General features: G+C 40.3%; 2 protein-coding genes across 2 annotated transcripts; both read left to right on the forward strand.

Annotated features, from left to right (window-relative positions):
- Window positions 1-75: 75 nt before the first annotated feature.
- Window positions 76-7219, forward strand: vps36 (vacuolar protein sorting 36 homolog). The gene is made up of 14 exons (XM_085175237.1): window positions 76-279; window positions 485-553; window positions 651-721; window positions 1842-1956; window positions 2074-2163; window positions 2747-2833; window positions 3424-3456; window positions 3633-3710; window positions 3949-4083; window positions 4233-4298; window positions 4401-4465; window positions 4850-4934; window positions 6615-6691; window positions 6837-7219. The coding sequence occupies exons 1-14, from the start codon at window positions 184-186 to the stop codon at window positions 6916-6918; spliced, it is 1149 nt and encodes a 382-aa protein (XP_085031363.1). The 5' UTR covers window positions 76-183; the 3' UTR covers window positions 6919-7219.
- A 93-nt stretch (window positions 7220-7312) lies between these two features.
- Window positions 7313-14242, forward strand: thsd1 (thrombospondin, type I, domain containing 1). The gene is made up of 8 exons (XM_085175213.1): window positions 7313-8922; window positions 9676-9800; window positions 10641-11035; window positions 11123-11723; window positions 11834-11995; window positions 12102-12522; window positions 12628-13165; window positions 13278-14242. Exons 2-8 carry the CDS (start codon window positions 9749-9751, stop codon window positions 13908-13910), a joined length of 2802 nt encoding a protein of 933 aa, XP_085031339.1. The 5' UTR covers window positions 7313-8922; window positions 9676-9748; the 3' UTR covers window positions 13911-14242.
- The last annotated feature ends 1429 nt before the right edge of the window (window positions 14243-15671 follow it).

Below are 15671 nucleotides of genomic sequence, written 5' to 3' on the forward strand. Positions count from 1 at the left end.
ATGAAGAAAGTTAATGTATAAACAATATGTTTGTGAGTTCAATTGACTTTAGCTTATATTATAATATCTATTTTGGTTTTTATCGCAGGCGAATTTTGAACAGCATACAGGAAGAAAACATAAGATGAGTCTTAGCGGAGAAGAAGTGAAGTGTGACCTGAATTGTTCTTGTTTTTCTTAAAAATGGACCGGTTTTCGTGGTCAAATGGGCTCCTAGAAATAAACGAAACTTTAGTGATCCAGCAGCGAGGTGTCAGACTGTATGACGGTGATGATAAGGTATCGTTTTGCTTTGTTATTTAACAGCCTGGTACAACAACGCGGTGGCTAAAACTTACACCATATTACTCTTACAAAAACCATATACGTCAGATGCTGATGAAGAGTTGTTGCTTTATGTGGTTGCATGTGTACCGTGGGGAGTGTTTGTAACTCGGAAAGCTGTGCAAGTAAGTAACGTCAAGTCTTTCGTGTCATTGTACAGGCTAAGATGGATCTCGGAATTACCTTGCTGAGCACCCATCGTTTAATCTGGAGGGATATCAAAAATCATGTAAGGGAGCATTAAACACACCCTAACTACCCAACTTGTGTGCCAGCTGGTGCCTATTGGTGATATGATGGCTCCTTTTGCCTTTTGCTGTCTCCAGGAATGCTGCATCGCCATGCCCCTGTCACAGATCATCTTCTTTGAGGAGCAGGCTGCAGGAATAGGAAAGAGGTAAACACTGCTGAATAATTTTTTTTATTTATTTTTTTTTTATTCAGCACACTACAATGGTCAACAAAGACAGTTAAAAATTATCAGGAATGCACTTAAATCATTGTGACTATCAGTCCTAATGTTTACTGATTCAATAGTCTATCTGTTGCATCATGTCGATTTTGTACATAAATAGTGTGATAAAGAGCAAAAAGGTCTAAATTATTTAGGATAGACAACTGCCAAATCATTATAAATAGCATCTGTGTTGCCCCTTACTGATTCAGTAAAAGGACTAGATGTTACAATCCCTGATAATGCATTGCTTTAAATGGAGAGAATCTTGAGGGATGGCTGTTATTAGGAAAGGCAGCCCAGAAACTTTACCAGCGGCACACATCTAGTGTGCCTCAACTTTTGGTCTTATACACCGGCTAATCTGCCAGTTTTTTTTCTTCGTTGGTTTGGTTTAGAAATTAGAGATCTGATCTATCTTATCATATTAAAATTTGGGACACATTGTCAGTAGTAGACTTTGGATTTATCAGGCGTTTCAGCCATTATCACTAGACACCCTCATCCAAGGAGGCCCTGCCAGGGTTGATCAGGCCACAGATTGTGTCACTGGTTTATGTTAAAATTGTTATTTCTCTTCTTCTTTCTGCTGTTTAGTTTTCTACAGTTTATTTTTCTGTCTATTCACTGCAACTGAGAAATAATATGTACCTCTTTAACATTTATGGAGCCTCACTTCTTCAAAGGGATAGAGAGAAGTAAGACAAAAGGGACAAGATAGGATAGCTAACTAGGCTCCATTGCTACTAAATATGTAGTGAAAATAAAGATCAAAACATGATGATCTCACTAGTTGTACTTTGAAAGAGGAGAGCATCACTCTTACATCATGAGATGTGGTAACAGCTACAGAATAAAAAAGTATGGAGAGAGTAAACTAATAAATTGGTGGGGACTCCCTTCAAGAAACTTAAAGAAGACCAGAAGCTTTTCGTTCCAAGCTCCTTAGACTACAATGACCTGGATGACTGAGAACCTTCACAGGCAACATATAAATACACTAACTTAAATTTAGTACAAAAGAATATGTATCTCCTAACTACTGGTCTTTCCTATTCTTAAGTGCAAAAATAGTTATCCACCTGCATCCAGTACCTGCCAACAAGGAGCCAGGTCCATACCAATACAGCAAGTACTCTTACATCAAGCTATCCTTTAAGGAACATGGGCAGATTGAGGTAGTGATTCAACTTTCTCATTTTCACTTTTTGTACTGCTTTTTTTTTTTTTTTTTTTTTTTTTTTTTTTGATGACTTGGAACTGACATGGATTTGTTTTGTTGTTTTTCCTTGCAGTTTTACAGGAGGCTCACTGAAGAGATGACCAAGAAAAGGTGGGAGAATACACCAGTTTCACAGCCCATTCCCACAGGAACTGGATCTCAGGTTAGAAACAAAAGAGCACACCGTGTTTCCTCACTGATAACCATCTGTCCTTTGTGCTCTGTTATGTTTATGGGGATTTTTAGGTGTAGGTGGCACATTGTTTTCACTCACCAGCGTATAAATGCAACTTCCATGTACCGTAACAGTTCAGTATATGATAAAATGAAGGTTGGAGTCACTGTCAGTGTAAGATATGTTCCACATGATGGCAGCGTAGGCACTTAATTCTTGTACCTTTCAGTTTTTAACAATTAGTAAGAATTACTGCCTGACATTTGGATTTTTCCAATGTTTTTTTTAAGTATCTATATGCATCAAATTAGATTTAGTGTTTCACAGAAATTGGTGCAAGAAGTCATTCCACTTGCATTAGGTCATGTGTCTCCAAAAAGTACATTACTTAATTTTTTGTTGAACGGGATAAAAGCCAGTAAAATTCACTTATGTACCATAACAACAACTGACCACAAAGAGTTCCCTCCTGGATTTCTTTTGTTTGTTTTTGTCTTTCCTTGTCCTTTGAGACACGTTGCCAGTGTTTAACTTGATTGTGTGTTTTTTCTTTTCCTTTGTGGTCACATAGGCAGGAAAGACACGTGCAGTGGGGATTGTTGGCATTGAGAGGAAGATCGAGGAGAAGAGGAAAGAAACAGACAAAAACATTTCTGAGGTAATGGGAAAAATAAAGAGTGAGAAATGGGCCAGAACTGGAATTATGGTATACTCTCGCTGATGCAGAGTTATGGATAAAATCCATCGCCTTCTCCTTGAAACCCTTAGCTGAGGTCTTGTATTTAACCAAAGTCATTTTTGACTAAATTAACTGTAAATATATTTTAAAATAAATGTGGTTTGGATTTGGACTTTTTTTTTTTTTTTTACATTTTTTATTAGTTTTTTTTTTCTGTAAAAACTTGTCAACATTGGACGTTATTGCAAAGCAAGTTGACCACAGCCACTGTGACACTCTGGAAGGCAACTGGAAAGTTGTTTATATAACCTCTATTGAATACATTATATGATATATCAATATTTAAAAATACTGATTTAATCCAAATGACACAGATACAAATACATGGCAAGTATAGCTTTTACAAAAATGGGGTTTAAAGTTAGGAAGTATGTTTTATATCCAGCTACAGGGGTGGGGGGTTTGCTGTGGAATGACATTTAAATTATATTTGCAGCCATGAAGTTTTGTGGTTTATTTAATTGTCAACAATTTTGAAAGCCATTACTCATTCAGTCTCTGCTTTTCAGGCCTTTGAGGACCTCAGTAAGCTGATGGTGAAGGTAAGAAAGCTCTCATTTCATGTTTACATGTTTCTATAGTTGCTGAGTTATAACAGAATTAGGGAAGCTTTAAGTTATCCACTGACAAATGTGTAAATTTATATAATCATAAATAGCAGAGCTGTGTAAAACTCCTTTCCTTAGTGGGATTTTCTTCATGATTCTCTTCCTAACAGGCCAAAGAGATGGTGGAGCTCTCCAGATCTATAGCCAACAAGATCAAAGACAAGCAGGGAGACATAACAGAAGATGAGGTAAAGAGATTGCTGACGTGATGAGACAGAAACATGAAGGATAACATGTGTACCTTCAAGTCACTGTACCGTAATCCTCCTCACATCTTATTGAATCATCTCAGATCTGATGCACAAATATAACACAGCACATGTTTTATTGCATGATATGGTTACCTTAGCGTTTTAGAAAATTGTGACTCTAAAATAACTTTTTTAGCAGCTTGTTTTTTATTTATTCTCATGTTTTATTCAATAGACAATACGGTTTAAGGCATACCTCTTGAGCATGGGTATTGCTAACCCTGTTACCAGAGAAACACATGGATCCGGTACACATTATCACCTGCAACTGGCTAAGCAACTGGGGGATATGCTGCAGGCCCCTCTGGAGGTGGGTGTGATTTATTTATTTACTTATTTTTTTATTTTTTTTGGGGGGGGGGGGTGAAACAGAAAGAAAGAGATACCTTTTATATTTACTTACTTGCTTTTATTTTATTCTCTTCATGATCCTCTTTCTCTCACTCCCCACTCTCACAGGAACGTGGAGGTATGATGGCTCTTACAGAGGTGTACTGTCTCGTCAACCGTGCTAGAGGGATGGAGGTAATTCTTTGAAAATGCACACATAACTGTAACACAACATTGAAATGTGTACTTCCACACTACACACAAACATCTTTGGTTATTTTTTTCCTCTTTCCACAGCTGTTATCTCCAGAAGATTTGGTGAATGCGTGTAAAATGTTTGAGTCATTGAAGCTCCCATTGAGGTGAGTTTGAGTTGCATTTGTCTTTGTCTTCCGTTTTAAATTAGGTGTACACTAAATTAATTTGAATAGAGACAGGCTATGTTACTATAGTGATAGGTTGGTGCCCACTTCACAACGGCCAGGCTCTTCCTGCCGGGCTTCCTGTTGATTGAAGGGCTGTCCAGGCCTCCGCAGCTGTCATTTCCTGTTACTTCTCAGTTTCAGAAAAAAAAAAACTGGCTTGTTTTACTGTTTGCGTACAAAGTTGATCCCAGCACTACAAGCTAGTTGCCATATTTTAACTGTCTATAATATTTAATAAAACAGCCTAAAACCCTAAAACTGGTCTCTATTCCTTACATGCACACTTAACCCCTTTTTTCTCATATCTCATCTTGTGTGTAGGTTGCGTGTATTTGATAGCGGAGTGATGGTGGTCCAGCTGCAGTCTCACAGTGAAGAGGAAATGATAGCCTCAGCACTGGACAATGTAAGCTTTAACTGTTACAATCATAACACAGTCCGTGACGTTATCATGCTTTAGGGTGACTAAACAGCACATTCCACTTCTTATCAAAATGAACTAAATAATTTAAAGGTGCTGTGAATAGGAATGTAAAGCAATTTACAAGTAACAAGCTTTTATTTGCCCAAAACAGTATGTTGGCTGGCATCTTTTTAAAGGACTCGGGACATGATTTTGTCATGAAAAGGAAGCGGTTAGCAAAGAAAAAACTGGGATAATCAAGGAAATAAAGAAAGTAGACAGGCATTCTGGGAGCATATGGCAATGAGAGAGGTGGCAAAGGGAAAGACTTATAGTAGGTTCTATGTGAAGCTGAACACAAAGGAAGGGGAAAATGACTTTTACATATTCGCTAGACAGAAAGGCGAAGCTGGAAAGGATGTGCAGCAGGTTAGGGTAATTAAGGATAGAGATGGAAAATGTGCTAAAAAGCGAAGAGAGTGTGCTAAGATGGAAGGAGCTGATGAATGTAGAAAATCAGGAGGGGAGAATGGATGAAGGACGGCTGGTGAATCAGAAAGCAAAAATTAGCATGCATGGTGCTTTACATAGTGGGTCTAACCCTTAACTGTTCTGTGTAGTCCTGATGGAGAATTATAGAGAAAATCAGAAGGACTGTGTGTGGCTGTAGAGAAAGCATATGATGGGCTACCTAGATAAGAACTGTAGGTCAGTATAAGGGCATTAGAGGAGAGGTTGAGATGGAGCCAGATGAGCTGTTGTGGCGATATTGGTGATATTGGCTATTTGCTGATCTATCAGGGTCAGCATTTATAATGGCTGATAATTGATTTTTTTTTTTAAACTAAAGACGAGACAAAAGAAACACTATTCAAACATGTTATGAGTGTTGAGCTTGCACAGTTCGTTCACCGGAGAGCGTTCTGCGATGTGTGTTTGGAACCACAAACACAACAAACAGCTGATCGGCCCAGAATTGGGCAAACAAGTAAATTAATAACTACAGATAACAAATGTTAGAGAAATCTGTTTATGTTTTGAGTGTCTGACAGAAAAATTAAAAATACTGGGCAGTATATCAGATTTTTAAATGATCAAATATCGGTATTGGTATTGGTCTAAAAACTCTGATATTGGTTAGACTCTACTCAGTTCCTCCCTTTATTGCCACAATGCAAGCTAGTGTAAAACACTGGCTAGAGTAAGCTTAAAAACTCAGTCCACTAATGTCAGCAAATGATCTTCTCCCAGCACAGCATAGACTTTAACATGAACTCTTTGTTGTAGCACAAAAAAGTATAATTCTATATATATCCCCACCAACTTCAGGGAAATTACTGCAAGTTGTCTAACCTTGTTATTGCTAGGAAAATACTAAATGGCTAAGTTGGCTACTCCTTTAAATGACTTCACTAGGTAATCTAATCTATGATACTGATTTATGGATTGCATTAAACTAAGTTGATTTTAGTCAACAGAGAGTTATTTCACAACAGAAAACAAAGGTGAATAAGTAGCAATTGCTTTCTTCTAACCAAGAACAATTCAAAGCTGTGACCAGGTTGTGCAGTACAGACACTTCTCCAACAAGTGTGAACAAGCGTTCAACTACACGTTTTCTGAAGGTTAAGAGAAAACCGATACATTTATAACCAATTCTGTATCTCTTCCTGTCTTGGACAGGTGTCAGAGAAAGGCTCCTTGACTGCAGAGGAGTTTGCAAAGCTCTTGGGTCTCTCTGTTCTTCTGTCAAAAGAGCGGTAAGTTAGTCATGTCAGTCAGTTTTACTTTATCGTCATGGTGTAGAAGTGTGAAATACTCGTCTGTGTCTCATATTTTATAGTTCTGTGTTGCTGCAGTTTGTCATGTTGTAATTTATTTGCCTTCTTCACTCTTCTTGTCCAGGTTGTTGCTGGCTGAGAAGATGGGCCACCTTTGTAGAGATGACTCTGTTGAGGGTTTAAGATTCTACCCAAACCTATTTTAACCTGTTTACAATTAATGTGGAATATAGAAACAGATGATTTCTTTAAAAAAAAAAAAAAACTAAATCAGCTGACCTCTACAGGTGCTGTACTTTTCATGCTATGCTGTGTGTATCCAATGTATGTATCCATTTGGTGTTCTGATTATAATAGAGCACTGCAAATCCACCTATAGATATGTTTTTATCTAGAACTACGAGCGATACTGGACTGTTTTCAAAATGTTTCAAGTTTCAGGTCCACTCTCGTTGGTAGAGTGACCATCGGGTGTGTTTGGTAATAAATGCTTTTTGGAAAACGGCACTTTATGTTTTATACTTTGTTTTCATTCACAATGTACTCATTCTGGAAAAGTCGGGTATACCTTTTCAATGCAACCAAAGCATTCTGTTATGAAAAATACCATCACTAATGACATTTTCCAGAGTAAAATATATAAGTGGTTAGGGACTGTAGCGTTCCCTGCTGACGTAGATGCAATTAATCCAAATGACCTACTCCACATTGCATCTTTTGTTGGTCCTTTAATTTAGTCCATCAACATCAGTTCCTGTCCCTTTCCCAGTAAACGCTCCTGTGAGTGTAATAGTTTTGGGTAAATTCAAGACCAGACAAGACAGAGTAAAATGCGTCTCCCGTCAATCCAATTCATAGAGTGCATGTGAGTAATACTCAGTCCCAGTTCAGAGGAAAGTTGTGCTAGACAAATAGAGTGTGTGTTTTGAAGGCAAAACTGAAAGGCGCGATCAACTGGCACAACAAATCTTTCAAAACAATACTTTATCATATTCTCCCACAGTTACCATATAGCAAGTAACTACATATGAATGAGGAGCCTATGGCAACAAGTAGTGTTAGAATGGTGCTTCTGTTCTCACCGTAAAGTATTTTAACAAACAGAAAAGTTCATTGTTCCCATTGTGAACGTGAACGTTTCATCTCCAGAGAGGTTTCCTGTTCTGTGTGGACTCTAGCCAGAGGAAGAATGAAGGTCTGCAGAGTTGATTAGATTACCCTGCCATGTGGCCCGCTTATTGATAGATGAATTCAACTAGTTCAGGAAGTCTCGAGAGCCGAGCCGAGCCGAGGCAGGTCTGATTCTCATAATTGGGGGTGCATGCACAATATTTAGTTTAGGTGAACATTTTACCGCACGACATGAGTCCCGTTGCTCTTACAATGAGATTGACTACGGCTTTCTGCATAATTTATGATTTGGTGTGCTTTTATTTTTTTTTAAACTCTAATTGGTTAATCATAGAAAAACGACATATATAGTTTACTATACAATACTGATTAAAACGTTTGATTTTTTTTCTCTCACTGTCACATAAAGGATTGAACTACAGATCTCTATGTTGAATTTCACAGATTTTTCCTGCGGCACTGCCATCTTAAATGTTTTGATGATCCGGGCGCCTGTTAAAACTGATATCGATCTTTGGAATGATAGACTTAATGCAATGCGATTCTTTAACTGCCAGAGCAGGAAATGTATCTTTCATTTATGCCTTTTTTCGTCTAGCATGAAATTTCCCAGAGCTAAAGCACGTTAGAACCAGTTCCACTTCTCACTGCTTCATTTTACCTGCTATTAATCTCAGGCAGGAATAAAAAGGGCGAGAGTCGTTTTGGACGCAAAACGTTCTTTATTTTTTAAATATCTTCTTAAATGGAAGCTTCAAGGCAGATAATATTTAAGACTCAAGTCGTAAACCGTTTAACTGCGTGTCTAAATTCTGAGAGGAAAAGGGAGTTTGTCGCAAACATAATACGCCCTCTTGTTGACCTTACTGAGCGGATCTCTTTCACGCGCTCTGAACCCCAGCGCGCGCCTCTGTATCGCTCGTGGGGCTGTCATACTTGTCCCCCTGACTGTCAGTGAAATTTATTAGCAGCTTATCTGTCAGAAGAAATTCGCAACGAGCATATGGAGGGACAGTTACTGTGGGTGCTGTGCGGGGGAAAGCGCCGAGGAACCATACTTTTCTGAGTCTTCAAGACACGTGAGTACAATTTGATTTAATCAGACTGCACTACACAAAACAGTAAAGGGTTAGACTCACTATGTAAAGCAACATGCATACTAATCTAGACTGAAAATCCAGGTTTAGATTCACTAATCAGAAGGTTAGTGAAGGGCGCTGTGTTTATTCGCGGATTAAAAACCAGTCATATCCTGAAAATATCCACCCAAATGAGCTACACAGTATGAGCACGGGGTTAAAAACAAGCAAACACCAGGCTCCACCTTAACTTTGTATTTGCTTGGAAGTTTGGCTGACTTTATGATGGAAATAATAACTAGTAGTAAATGTTCTGATTCTGCTCTGACTTCAAAAGTCTGAAATGGTCTGTAAAATAAATAAATACACACACACACACACACACACACACACACACACACACACACACACATATATATATATATATATAGCAATTCAGACAAGTGTTTGTCTTCAGCCTACTACATGTTTGTGATGAACAAAGCCCCCTCCCCTCCTTTTTTTTGAAACCTCTCTTGTGTGATGGTGGCAGCTCCCCATACCCATTGTGAAGATGAAAGGAAGAGGAAGACGCCAGTGTAAATTCAGAAAAGTCATGTTCACTGTTCATACTCTAGCCTTCCTGTTTTCCATACATGCAGAAGAGCGCACAGCTTCTTGTACACACACTTAACTGCTATCTCCTACTTCTCTGTGGATTATCTTCTTGGTTTTTTTGTTTGTTTTATTGTTCTATGATTTCCCCATTGAAAGCTTTTCACAGCGTTGTGATGGTGGAATAGGACGATCATGTGGTGTTGGAGAAGAAGGAGGCACAGGTATTGGAATGCCACAGGCTGTCTCACTGCTGTCCTTCCTGCTAGTGCTCATTGGATATGGTGAGTTTCTACAAATCTATCATCTTACTGCATTTTAATTGACTGCTGAACGAGGCAAATGCGTGGCCTCTTCAGACACCCGCTTTCCTTTGTGAGGATGTGAGGTCCCAACAACAGGATTTACACAATACAGAGCACAATAGCTCTTAAAATAACATGCTACTAGTGCGTTTCCCCCCACTAATAGCACCCTGATTCTTGGCTTATATACTCAAACATGTTTAACTCTTTGTCTGTTTGATATCTATACTTTACTCCTTTTGAACCTGTTAATGTGGATTCCACTGAGCTTGTTTTGTTGTTCTGAGCAAAAAACTATACTTTGTGGTTGTTTGGGCAATATATCTAATGTTGGATAAGGGAAATGTATAAGAGGTTTATAAAAGTATTATAATTACACACAGGACACGTTGTTATAAATTATGGTTACAATGTTGTCAAAACTGACACTTTATAAACTCACAATTCAGGCCAAGTTTTACTACAAGACCTTCTAAAATTTGTAACCATACCATCAAAAATGAACAGACCCATACACTCCTAGTATTTTTTAAACAGCCACAAATATTAACTCACACTTGAGCTTATCATTCTGATTAATTTACCTAACAAAATGGAACTAGAAACAACCTTCAGGTACAGTAAAACTTTGTTTGCATGCTTGGAAAATCTGGATTTTTAAAAAAAAATAAATGCATTAATGGTTAACAACAACCAGACTTAATTTTACCCATTGTGGACATATTAAGGTGTATTCACCACTTGTAGAACAATGTGTAACATTTTCTTTTTCCTTTCTCTGTCTTTCTCACATCTACTTGTGTGTTTTCTTTCCTGTAGCTTTTGCAGGGCTCAATATCTGGCCCTCCTTGCATTCTGCCCTAAGCAACAGCAGCGTATTTGTGGACTTCAGCATAAAATCCAACAGCAGCACCATCCGGAGCAGGAGCTTATCTCTCGTCAACACGGAAAGCAACACCACTGTTCTGACCAAGACTCTCCACAACAATCAACCGGCTGGCAGGGTGGAGTTCAACTGCTCCTGCTTCCCGTACGCAGGAACTTTCCGGTTCCTGCTGAGACAAACCAGCATCTCTACTGTTTTCCCTACTAATAGCACAGAGGACAGTAGCATAGAGAGCACTACCTGGTGGTGGAGTTCAGAACTACAAGTCCATTGGCCAACCTTTCATATTGCCGTGGAGAGAGCCGGGAACCACTCGGGATCTTTTCAGGCAATAAAAACAACATTTCAGTATATACTGCTGTAAAACAATGACCATAAATAATTATCATATTTCTCTTCTGTTGCTTCTCTTCAGGTTGGGATATCCACTAATGAACACTTTCAGGCTTGTTCCAGCGGCATTGATTCTGCTCTCTCACTAGAAGTCAGCTACATGGAGTACAACCAAATAGGTCATAAGAGCATCAACAAGGTCCGAGCCCTCACGCGAATCCCAATCAAACCCCTCCGTTCTCAGAGTGTTGAACTGTCCTGTGCCTTCCCATTCACAGACAGAGATTTTATAAGAGTTGCTCTACGGTCTCGTCACACAGCACAGGAGGTGAAGAGCTCTGGACCACTCTACCTGTCCCGTATCTTCTCCTATAAGCTGCTAGTGGAAAATGCCAATGCTTACAAGAGTGGCTGTGAGGGCACTATGACTGTTAAATTGATCACCCCACCCTGTGCTCACATCAATGGGAAAGTATTACTGTATAGCGATGCTGCTTCATCTGCAGAGGATCCCACTTCTCTCCCATTGGCCTTTAACTGGCTGACTCAGGGAGAGAATGAAACTGAATTCAACTGCTCCGTGTTTTACCCGGGAAGGAATAAGTACTGCTTTCGCTTTGTTTTCAACTACAGCCACTCGCCCAGTCCAGCACAGACGTGTCTGGTGGCTTACAAAAGTGCAGGTGAGATTGTTTAGCCCGTGTGTTTTTGGTGTATTGGAGTGGAGGGAATTTATGTAGCAATGCAGAGTTAAAGGTTTTAAACTACTAATCTGCTTTATCGTATCCTGCAGAGTCATGGGGGCCATGGCAGCCGTGGAGTGTGTGCAGCGTGAGCTGTGGGGAAGGGGTGAGGGAACGAGTGCGTGAGTGTTTACTGCCCTCAGGTGTGCGAGGGATGCAGTGCACTGGCATGATCAAGGAGCAGTCCCTGTGTTCATTAGAGGATTGTGTCGGTGAGTTTGTTTACCCTTAACTTGCTCTTTCTAATCTTCAGTATTTTAGATTAAAGCTTTTTCTCTTCAGTTTTGTGTCCAAACTTTGTTTTTCTTTTTGTCCCAGTGGTACCAGCTCCTTCTCCATCTCTCTCACCTGCATCGGTTGGAGTTGCACCCTTGGGCGGTAACATGATTGTGGTAGTTGGTATCTCCCTTTGCCTGGCTGTGATTATGGCTACTGTTGTGGTGACGGTGTGGAGAAAATTTTGCCAGAGCCCTCAGTGCAGCTCTGTCCGGAGAAGCTCCATGCATTCTCCTGGAGGGCGCAAGCTCTCAGATGAGGCCTCCATCTGTGGGCACAGCCTACAAAGACCCAGCCTGTCTGATGTTCACAGCCCTTCAGGGGGCGTGGGTGTGGCTGCAGCCCAAAAAGATGGGGCTTTCTTGGGAAGTCAACCTCTCTCACAGACCGTGGTGATACCACTCCCACAGGACCCAGAAAGACTATCTCCCACTGGCCAGAAGGTGTTTCCACCAATATTTGGGTATGTTTTAAAATTTATAATATTCTATCCCAGATGTATCCCTTTTTGTCACTAGCTATTAAAAAAAACACACACACAATAAACCGGAAACTATTTTTTGCCTAGGTACAAATTGGCACAACAACAGTTGAAAGAGATGAAGAAGAAGGGCTTAAAGGAGGCTACACAGCTGTACCATGTCTCTTCCAGCCCTGTCCATGACACTGTTGTAGACACATCTGCTTCACCCACCATCTCTCCCATTCCTACACCGATTGGATTTGCTCATTCTGCCTCCCCTTTAGGTCTACAGGGTGATTCTAAACTCAAGAATTTTCACATTGCAGCTCCCTTTTCTGAACCACCACCACAAACTTTTAGGGCCACACCGGACAGACTGAGTCCTAGAGTGGAACTGATCATAGGTCCTCCTGTTGCTGCTCACGCAAGTAGGAGCAGCTCCAAGTGGCATGACCGCACTGCTGACTGGGTAGAGATGGTAGAGAGGAGTGGTCTAACAGGTTTCAGAGAAGGACATGCAGCAGTGGGAAACTCTTATCATAAGAATCCAAATTTCCGCCGGACTTCCAGTTTTAATGATGCCAAACCTCAGCTACCGTCTTTCTCACAGTCCAGACAGTTCAGAGAAAGAAGCCTGACCCAGGTATCTTATAGACTCTTTAGTATGATTTTAATTTATTTTTTATTTATTTATTATTGCTGTAAAACATTTTAGTGCCACGAATGGTCAAGTTTAACCGTTATGTCCTTTCCAGGTGGGATCTCGGACTCTTCCCGAAGGAAGCTGTTGGAGCAAAGGAGGGTGGGAGAGACAGCCATATCGCTCTTATCCAATTCCAGAGCATGGGGCTTCAGAGTGGGCTAGATCCAGACTACAGAAGAGTGACCAGAGGAAGCCCTGGACAGAGAAACCAGTGCTTTCGCACATTAATGAAATCAAACATGCAGGAACCAACACAAACACAATTTCAGCATCTGGGACACAGGGTAAATCTGACTTTAATAGCAAAGCAGAGAGGAGAAAGAACAGTGACCAAGTTTCAGGGATCGGGGGTCCCGCTGCAGCACCTGTTAGTTCTCAGGGAGTGAACCAGTTGAGTTTGGATCGGGCTGAACAGAACTGGAACCGTCGCGGCCCCTCACCAATTCAGAGGAACATCCTGGCCCGGAAATTAAAGGAGGCTCAGTCCAACTCTGCAGCCAAGGGGCGCAAGCGCAGCTCCAGCTTTACTGCTTCATCCTCAGACCAGAGGAAAGGTCGCTGCCACTCTCTGCCCGTGACTGAGGAGTACACCAGCAGTGATGGCTCTCCCTACAAGCTGAGCGAGGCAGAACAAAAGATGCTGGATCTAGATCTGTCCTCGTCATATGTATGGGAGGAGGAGTAGATCACAAACTACAGCTGAGAAAAACTGCCACTGAAAATCACATTTATTCTTTACCCTTCACCCTACATCTCTGTACCCACCTATGTATTGTAACGTTACAGATTTATCTCTATATGTTTTTATCTTTTAAAGTTCTTATTTTTGACTTTAGTTTTGAATTTTTTAAGGTTTGTTTTGATATTTTGTAATATTGTTACTGACTTTGTGAACTGGTAAAGTTTTATTTAATTCACTGAATGCCATTGCTGAGATTTTTAACACACTTTGGAAATACATTTCTCCTCTGTACTTCAACAGCTGGTACAATAAACCTGTCACATTTTCTAAATGCACTCTTAAAATCAATACCTAGACCCAGATAATGCTCTAGTTTTATTTCCACATAACTGTATGTGTTTCTTTTATAGTGCTGCCAAGTCTTCTGCAATTACAGTACTCTACAATACTGGAACCGCACCAGCTACACTAGGCTTCTGTCGCAATGGCCACGGGCCGATAGCTAAATTGGACTCGATTGCAGATAACCACAAACAGAGACGGCTCAAACGTTTTGCAGTGTTTATTATTTAGTCAACCAGTGAATTCGTGACAAGGAGTTGCTAACGAAGTAGCCGTGGGTCAGTGGGGAAGGGGGGGGGGGGGGGCGTGAACGGGGATTTAGCAGGTTGAGACGGGAGCGGAGCGGAGCGGTTGCGTTGGTGATCGGCGTGAACAGTGGCGGTCCTAGCCTGTTTGGCGCCCTGGGCGAACACTCCCTCTGGCGCCCCCCACCCCCACACACACACAAAACATATTAAGGATTGTACATTAACATAAAGCTGTTGTACACACACAGAGATATGAGGAGAGAGAGAGAGTATGCATAGTATGCAAATGGCTACCAAACAGCCATCATAATTCGTCGTACAATGAGAACAGGACAAATCAACAATTAACAATGACTAATTAATATTAAAATCTGTAACATAATGTATTGTTTGGAGTTTAGTCTGTTACTGTTGCTATTTTTACCATTTCTTCTTGGAGCAACTGTAACACACATTGTTTCCTTAGAGATTAATAAAGTATTTTGATTCTGATTGTTTCAGGATGACCTGCCATTATCCAATCACACATCTGCTTACCTGTATCTTTTGCTCGTTTCTCCTCTTCTTTTATCTTTCTTCTAAACTGAGGACCTGATGGCTTTGAACTTTTCTTGTCCATCTTGGTTTTAATTTTGCACTCCAGTATGAACACAAATCCCCCAACTCGAGGATCACCACAACATAACCTAACACACCTACACCTTAGTTCACAGATTCACTTTGTCTAGGGTGCATTTCTGAGATTTCACACAACCCAGGATTCAAATCATGAGCTTGGATTTACATCATTATAAATGAAATGTGCTCTATTTGGAAGCAGCCGCTCCTCCTCCCCTTTCCACGGGTTGTGTGTGAGACTTGAAATCATCAAACTGTAAATTTTAAATTGTTATTGATCCCTTTACCCCGAGTCCTAAAGTGTATATTTATTTTCTTACTCTTCTTATATTTATTGTTTGTTTACTTGCACTGCTGTAACTGGAGCCTCGTCGTCTCGTCTCTCTATATACTGGACTGTAAGTAGCGGAGATGACAATAAAGTTTACTTTGACTTCAGCAGCGAGCAGGCGCACCGAGGGCTCTCGCGCTCACTTTTCGTGTATAGAATTTCGAAAAAACATCGGTGCAAATTATAAGTCTGTATTATAATGTCTTGTGTTTTCGTGTTTGTTGT

The sequence above is a fragment of the Neolamprologus multifasciatus genome, chromosome 10, assembly GCF_963576455.1.
Source record: "Neolamprologus multifasciatus chromosome 10, fNeoMul1.2, whole genome shotgun sequence".
NCBI classification, from domain to species: Eukaryota; Metazoa; Chordata; class Actinopteri; order Cichliformes; family Cichlidae; genus Neolamprologus; species Neolamprologus multifasciatus.